This window comes from Eubalaena glacialis, chromosome 13 (assembly GCF_028564815.1).
Source record: "Eubalaena glacialis isolate mEubGla1 chromosome 13, mEubGla1.1.hap2.+ XY, whole genome shotgun sequence".
Lineage (NCBI taxonomy): Eukaryota > Metazoa > Chordata > Mammalia > Artiodactyla > Balaenidae > Eubalaena > Eubalaena glacialis.
Window position 1 is genome coordinate 15,324,972 of NC_083728.1, and position 7,937 is coordinate 15,332,908.

At 55.0% G+C, this 7,937-nt stretch overlaps 3 protein-coding genes across 3 annotated transcripts; 2 read left to right on the forward strand and 1 right to left on the reverse strand.

Annotated features, from left to right (window-relative positions):
• The first annotated feature begins 53 nt into the window (after positions 1 to 53).
• NEURL2 (neuralized E3 ubiquitin protein ligase 2) lies at positions 54 to 2,143 on the forward strand. Its single transcript, XM_061208915.1, has 2 exons — positions 54 to 1,099; positions 1,904 to 2,143. Exons 1-2 carry the CDS (start codon positions 358 to 360, stop codon positions 2,017 to 2,019), a joined length of 858 nt encoding a protein of 285 aa, XP_061064898.1. The 5' UTR covers positions 54 to 357; the 3' UTR covers positions 2,020 to 2,143.
• Positions 2,144 to 3,037: 894 nt separating this feature from the next.
• SPATA25 (spermatogenesis associated 25) lies at positions 3,038 to 4,219 on the forward strand. The gene is made up of 2 exons (XM_061209594.1): positions 3,038 to 3,148; positions 3,539 to 4,219. The coding sequence occupies exons 1-2, from the start codon at positions 3,094 to 3,096 to the stop codon at positions 4,066 to 4,068; spliced, it is 585 nt and encodes a 194-aa protein (XP_061065577.1). The 5' UTR covers positions 3,038 to 3,093; the 3' UTR covers positions 4,069 to 4,219.
• Positions 4,220 to 5,052: 833 nt separating this feature from the next.
• ZSWIM1 (zinc finger SWIM-type containing 1) lies at positions 5,053 to 7,882 on the reverse strand. The gene is made up of 2 exons (XM_061208731.1): positions 7,844 to 7,882; positions 5,053 to 6,866 (listed from the first exon to the last, which is right to left on the reverse strand). Exon 2 carries the CDS (start codon positions 6,717 to 6,719, stop codon positions 5,349 to 5,351), a length of 1,371 nt encoding a protein of 456 aa, XP_061064714.1. The 5' UTR covers positions 6,720 to 6,866; positions 7,844 to 7,882; the 3' UTR covers positions 5,053 to 5,348.
• Positions 7,883 to 7,937: the final 55 nt, after the last annotated feature.

Consider the following 7,937-nt stretch of genomic DNA (forward strand, 5'->3'; position numbering starts at 1 on the left):
GCGTCATGTGACAGTTTTCCTCCTGCCCATCCCGCCCCCCCCCGTTCCTGAGCACCCGGAAGACGGAGGGGGCGGCGGCGGCGGCGGTCAAGCCAGGTGAAGGTCAGTGGGCCTCGCAGGTCGTATCCCGGGCGCCGGCGGTCAGATGACCCAGGTGTGGATGGCCAGGATCCCCCAGCCTCCCGGGGACTCCGTTCTAAGCGGGATGGCTGAGCAAGCGGCGCTAGGACCCCTGGACAGAGCCTCGGGGAAGGGAGTCAGGGGGGCAGTACCTTACATGGTGCCCCCGCGGTCACCATCTGAGCCCGCTGCCCAAAATAGCCCCCGGCGCCCGCTGGCCTGCCTCATGGCTGGGAGATGGCTGCTGCCTCCGACCCCGTGGAACTGGGTGCGCCCTGGGGACCCGCGCGCCCCGAGCCCCCTCCCACCCGCTTCCACCCGGTACACGGTGCCAACATCCGCGTTGACCCCTCCGGGACGCGGGCCACACGCGTGGAGAGCTTCGCCCACGGCGTGTGCTTCAGTCGCGAGCCGCTGGCCCCCGGCCAGGTGTTCCTGGTGGAGATCGAGGAGAAAGAGCTGGGCTGGTGCGGGCACCTGCGCCTCGGCTTGACTGCGCTGGACCCCGCCAGTCTGGACGCCGTGCCCGAGTTTTCGCTGCCCGACCTGGTCAGCCTCGGCCACACCTGGGTCTTCGCCATCACGCGCCATCACAACCGCGTGCCCCGGGAGGGCCGACCGGAGGCGGAGGCGCTGGCCCCCAGCTGCCCCCCACCCCTCCTGGTGGAACCGCATCTGTGCATTGAGCAGTTTCGCATTCCCCGCGACCGCCTGGTGGGCCGCAGCCGGCCCGGGCTGTACAGCCACCTCTTGGACCAGCTCTATGAGCTAAACATGCTGCCTCCGACCGCGCGCCGGAGCCGCCTGGGCGTTCTCTTCTGCCCGCGCCCCGACGGCACGGCTGACATGCATATCGTCATCAACGGCGAGGACATGGGCCCCAGCGCCCGGGGGCTGCCAGCCGCCCAGCCCCTCTACGCAGTGGTGGACGTCTTCGCCTCCACCAAGAGCGTGCGCCTGGTCCAGGTCGAGTATGGCTGTAGGTATCCCACACCCTGGGCAGCGACCCCTCCTGGCCCAGTGTCGGGACAGGAACCTGCTAGGACTCCTGAACCAGGTAGCAAGGCCTTGGTTTGTCCAGCATTATTTTAGAAGTTGGGGAATCTGACTTCAGATTCTGCCTCTACTTGTGATCTTGGACAAGTCACTTTCCCTGGCTCTGGGCCTCAATTTACCCATCTTGGCTGTGATTGATTAGGATGCCCTCTAACTCCCTTTCTGGCTTTGCCAATATTTTGTGCATTAACCTAGGGCACGAATTCTACACCGATTTTAGATTTTGGTCCTCTTTGAGAATTATGTGCTCTTTTATTAGACAAATGCTCATCGATTTGGGCATACCAGTTTAAAGGCATCACTTTTAAACCCCATGTGAGAGCTTCTTAATCCTGAGGTCTGGTTCACGATAGCCCTGTTAAGCCTTTTATTTATACATCTGATGACATTTTACGAATACAGTGAACGAGAACCCTGTGTCGGGCCTGTGCTGGAGGCTGGGGGTTGCACAGGTTAATCAGACACCACTCCTGCCCCCAGAAGCTGCTAAGCGAGGGGGAAGGGAGCAGGATGGGTGCTATAATGGAAATAGGGCTGCAGAACTGGGAAAGTGTTGTGAAAGAGGTGCTTATCTCAATCATGTGAATAGCCCCATGCCAGGCTGGGCCTGGAGAGTGAAGGGACTTGCCCAAGTTAACGACAAAGAGGGGACCAAGACCTAGATCCAGGTCTCAGCCTCGACCCCACCCTCGCCTTCCTTTTGCCTTTGACAACCTTCTTTCCACAGTGCCGTCCCTGCAGACTCTGTGCCGCCTAGTGATCCAGAGGAGTGTGGTGCACCGGTTGGCCATTGATGGGCTCCACCTGCCCAAAGGACTTAAGGATTTCTGCAAGTATGAGTGAAGGCCTGCAGCCACCCTGGAGCAGGGCCACGTGAATGCATCCTGGCCCCAGAGGTGTGGCTGCCCTGAAGCTGGCCATACTGATACCAGCCAGGATGGAAATAAACACAGTCGTTGCTGATGCAGATCCTTGGAGGGTCTCCTTGCCCCTGAAGCCTGTGAGGGGCACTTCTTTTAGAATCACTGGGGGTCAGCAGGGCAGGTGAGAGAATGAGAGAGCATTTTGACATCACCTAGACCAGTGGTTCCTAGCCTGGCTACTCATTATCTGGGATACTTAGATTGCTGGTGCCCCAGACCCCATCTCTGGAGATTCTCATTTGATTTGTCAAAGGATGAGGGCTAGACATTGTTTTTGTAAAAGCTCCCCTAGAGATTCTAAGGTACAGCCAGGATTGAGAAGCATTTCCCTAGAACAGAGGTCTCAAGTTTGGCACATGTTATAACCACTCGAGGAACTTTGAAAAAATACTGCTAACTGGGATTATGATTTAATTGACCCTGGGATAAGTCTGGGCATCAGGATTTCTAAAAGCTTCCAAGAGCATCTAATGTGCAGCTTGGGGTGAGAACCAGTGCCCTAGACCAAGTACTTCATTTCACAGATGGGAACCTGAAGCCCAGAGATGGGAATGTATTTGTCCAAGGTCACACAGCAAATGAATGAATGCAGAGTATTCCTTCTCTCACCCTACAGAGCACAAAGCACCAGACTCCTTTAATTGTATCGCTGATCATTTGCTTCCATACAAGTGATCTTATTTGACCCTCATAACTTCTGGTGAGGTAGTGGGCAGTCATTACCCCCATCTTACAGCTGAGGATGTCAAGGAACAAAACTGTCCGGTGACTTGCCCAAGGTAAAGGCAAGAACCTAGAATGCCCAGTTCCTGGTCCAGTGCTCTTTTAACACAATCCATTGTCACGTACACGTTCTAGAATGAACAGGTCAATGCCGTGAGCTGGGTTCCAGGTGTAAAAGGGAGGGACTATGAGGTGACATTCTAGAAGGGCGGAGAGCGTAGGACAGGAGGCAGACGACTGTTCCCTCACAAACAGGGGCTTTAGAGCAGCCATGTCCTACTTCATGTCTCCACAAACTCATCCAGGTCTTCCGCCTTCCGGCCAAGGTGAGAGGGGGCTCCTGGAACTGGAGGGTGTACTACAACTTCCCCTGAGAACCTGTTTCCTGGCTCTGGGGAGGTGGAGGTTCTGCTGGGCATTTTTGGGCTGGACCTGGAGTCAGTTCTCTTGGAAGAAAGCTATTCCAGAAGTCCTTGCCAGTAGCTACCCACTTGCTCATTCATTCATTCAGCAAACACTTCTCCATCACCTGTCTGCGTTAGGGACTGACTGGGGCTGTGGCTATGAGTAAAACCTAATTCCCAACCACTGGACAGCCCTCTTGGGCTGGTCCTAATTGCCCCCAATCCCAGTGCTCTGCTCCTATGCCCTGCCCCTCAGGGCCTCCTCCCCAAAGAGACCAAGAATAACATTCCATCCCGTTCCTGTCTCTGCAGGTGGGGCTGCTTCTCTGGGCTCATCCCTTGGCCTCTATAGTCCTGTAGAGCCAGTGGTGGTGGCCTCTGGTGGACAAGGCCCACTGAGCCAGAAAGCTGAGCAGGCGACACCCGTTGCCCAGGCCTGGGGCCCGGCCCTGGCAGTGCCAGAAGCCAGGGGCTGCCCTGGGGGGGCTAGCTGGGAGCCACTGCGGCGGAAGGAGTACAGCCGGTACTGCCACAAATTCCCCCACGCGAGGCAGCCGGAGAGCCTGGGCTGGGAGGATGGCTGCTCCAGAAGCAGAGCTCCCTACCTGGGTGGCCCCAGCAGGCCTGGGCCCCTGCTGTGTGGGCTGCCCTCTGAGGCAGGAGGGAAGGAGGCCGGCTCCCAGCCCGACATCTGCATTCTTACCTTGGCCATGATGATCGCTGGCATCCCCACCGTGCCTGTCCCAGGCCTACGGGAAGAGGACCTGATCCGGGCAGCTCAAGCTTTCATGATGGCCCATCCGGAGCCAGCTGGGGCTGTGGAGGGGGCACGGTGGCCCTAGTGAGATCCCGGAGGGGCCAACCTCCTGGCTCCTGCTTGCAGCGGGATGAAATAGCACCAGACACGTAGGGTGGCTTCTCCGTATGGTTTTTGGGCAGGCAGGGTTGGTGGTGTCTATGGCAGGGATGCGGATAGGGTGGTGGTTTGAGCCACTCTGACAAACACCAGCCCATCAGGGCCCAGACCCCAGGAAGTTTCCAGAAACCGTTAAGCCAGGCCATAGGTCTTGTCAGATTGGTTACAATGAAAATTACCAAGGTAGGAGGCCCTGCTTGGGGAGTGGAGGCTTCTTTTTGTACCGTTTTGGTACTCGATCAAAAGTTCTCGTACAAAGCCCTAGGCAATGTGACTTTTCCTCTTGCCTTTTGTTTCTCACCCTGCTGAGGGCAGGTGACAGGACCACAGGCAAGGAAGGAAAATTAACTCTTATTTGAGCACCTACTGGGCATCAGGCCCATTACATGCCCACACACCTTTAATCTTACCAGTGCTCTGGGGATCTCCATTTTTACAGATGAACAAATTGAGGCTTAGAGAGGTGACGTGACTTAAGTCGCATAGCTAGTAAAAGGCAGCACCAGGCCTCAAAAATCAGACAGGGAAGATACCAGGATTTGCATGTAATGTCAGGCTCCAAAGTCTATTCTTTCCATAGTATTTCCTAAACTGCTTTCTACAAGACAAAATACTAGACAAACGCTAAAACAGACAACATTCAACTTTAATGACCTCAGGATGGGGCAGGGTGAGGCGTGGTGAGGCTGGGAGCCTGGCTGAGCCGCTGCCTCTGGGGGCCTTTTCCTCTGTGGGTGAGGTGTCATCTCATGACTGGGGAAGCTGTTACCAAGTCCCGACCCTTGATCTCCACTCAGTGTCTTATCGCTTATCTTAGAGCAGGGGTTACCTGTTTTTATAAAGCCCTTGAGCTAAGAACGGTTTTTACCTTTTGAAAAGGTTGTTAAAAAGGAAAAACAACAAAAACACACCAAAAACCCCTCACACAACAAAAACAAAGAACCAGGAATATACAACAGAGGCTCTACGTGGCCAGCAAGTCTAGAATATTTACTAGCGGGCCCTTTATGGGAAAGGTTTGCCGCCTCCTGTCTTAGGGAACTAGACACATTGTAGGTAGCAGGCTGCAGTGGAAGAGAAAACCTTGTCCTTCTTCCCTGGAAGGAGGGCCCGTGGAAGTACGACCGTGTGAACGTGTGTGTGGGTGTGTGGAGGGGGGTGTGAGCAGATACTTTGCGGATGAGCACCTCTGGGCGTCGAGGGTGATCAGAGTTGGACCTGCTCATAAGGGCCGATCCAGCTGTCGGCCAGCTCGCGCAGGGTGCCGTACCGCCGTTCAAACTCCTCCTGACTGCAGTGCTGCAGGCGCTGACCCACCTCCTCTGTGAGGAGCGCCACGGCCAAGTGCTTATCCAGGGTCTCACTCCACTTGCTGCCCACGATGTCACCGAGGCTGGCAGCACAGCCTGCCGTCCACCCAGCTGGCAGCATGTCTGGCTGGAGCACCTGGCGGCGGGCACTGAGCATGGTGAGGATGTGGCGGCAGGGCAGACGGAAGGCCTGGTTAAAGTAGCAGCTGCAGCTGGTCGGGGTCTGGGGCTGCACCCTATGGGTGTCCTCCAGGATCTGTATGTTCACCTTTTCGGAACCAGAGCCGATGAGGTGCATGGATTTCTGGACCACGGCAAGCTCGCCCAGGCAGAGCTGGGCGGCCGGCCCCGTGCAGATGGCATTAAGGGAGTGCTGGATGCGGGCTTCTACCAACTGCTCCACTTTAGGGCTTTCGGGGCTGCCATCCAAAGGGGGATGATTGTTCGGGGGACTCAGGCCCAGGCTGAAACTCGCCTTGTCTCCTGAGTTCTGCTGCAGGTATTGGAGCAGGGCGGTCATGCCTTTTTCCACAGATGGGGTGGTGCCAAAGAACTGGCTGAGGACGTGGGCGGTGACCTCCAGGCCCTGGAAGTAGTGGCTGCTCTCGGCTCGGCTTCTCCAGCGGTGGGCCAGCCAGATGCGGTCGTTGAGCAGCCAGTGTGAGTGGAGCTCCGGCAGCTGGGCCGGCGGGATGCAGGTGCTCAGGAGTGTATACAACTTCCTCAGGTTTCCAGCTGTGGCCGAGCACATCGTGCTCTGCAGGGAGGTCAGAAGGACCCTCTCCACAGGCTGTTCGAGGGACAGTTGATAGAACTTGCCCTGGAGGAACTTACAGATGTGGAAGGCTGAGAGCAGGACCTCAGCTGTGGGGAACTCCATAGCGAGAGTGGGCAGCAGGAGGAAGTGGGGATCCACCAGGATGGTACAGACTCTCTCCCATGCTGGGTTAAACTTCTTGAATACCTGGAACATCTGGGCCAAGCCTTCAGCATCCTCCTCGGCAGGAATGGCGAAGTAGACTGCCCGGGCAAGGTGACCCTCCAGCTGCACCCGAGGTCCATCCACCAGGAAGGTATATAACACCTTGCCCCTTGGGTTATAGGTCCGGTGGATAAATAAGATTTCAGGAAAATGGGCAAAGACCCCCTGCATAAAGCAGCTTTGATAGTTGAGGGCGTCTAACTGGGCAGTCTTGCTAAGCTGATAGAACAGCAGAGGTGGGCTTGGGTCCTCAATCAGGAACTCATTCAGCATTGTCAGGGCCATGGGGGAGATGGGAGATGTCTAGATGCCAAGGTCAAAATATCTGCTCTGCGAGGCTGCTGTATGGAAGGCTCTCACTCTCTCTCAAGCTCCAACTAAGTTGAGGCTTGAGGCCGACTGTAGTTCCCAGATCTTCCTCCAAAGATGGGCCTATGGAGAGGAACAGAGGTTTAAGGAGACAGTAGGGGCTTGGCTCTTCAATTATGCATCCAGACAACATTTTATTGCTGATACTATGTATCACCACTGTTCTGGGGGATATGCAATAAACATGTAAACAAACAAGGATATATCAGATAGTGAAGTTTACAAAGACCACAAAACAGGGTAATAGTAAGCTGGAGGAGGGAAGGATACTTTAGCCAAAGTAACCAGTGAAGTCCTCTCTCGGGGGTGGTTGGAGGATGACTTGGAGCTGAGAGCTAATTGATAAGAAGCCAGCATGGAAAGATTTGGTTCCATGAGATTTAAATGAGTGTGAAGGCCAGAGCTGCCTTTTTTTTTTTTTTTCTTTCCTTAAAGAGCATTTTAAATATTTGTATTGCACTTTATATTTACAAATTACTTCTTGGCCTCCATTCTTTCATTGGTCCTGGTATATACAAGAGAACTGCAATTGCCCCAAACTTGCTGGGTGATCTTGGGCAAGTCAGTGACCTCTCTGAGCCTCAATCCCTTCAACCATAAAACGGGGTTAACAGATGTTCATAGTCTCTTCTCCCTCTACGTAAATCCCTCTATTAACTGCAATACTATGTTCACATGTTTCCTCTATTTAGCCCCCAAACCGGGTTACTGTCTCCATTTTACAGATGAGAAACTGAGGCTCAAAGAGGTTAAGTGACGTGCCCACCATTACTCTATAAGCAGCTGGAAGCTGAGTCTTTGGCTCGGGATTCTGGCTGCTTTCCACGGTACCTGAGGTTCACAAACCAGAGACAGAGAGAGGATGTGGCCTCTGACCTCTCACCTCTAACCCGGGTGGGAGGATGTGGATGTCTGACGTTCCCATTCAGAGTCTGGCCGGAGCCAGAAGAGAAGTCAACCTCCCACCCCTTTGGGAGCTGTGTCATGGTGACTGCGGTCATCAGCTGCCTCACACCTCCACCCCTTCAGAAATTACTCACCCACAGCTTGGCTCCGTCGCCATTTCTCCCTAGTTGACCCTGCCTCTGACTCTGACTGACCTCTGAGCTCACCAACCGCGGCGCCAGCTTCGCC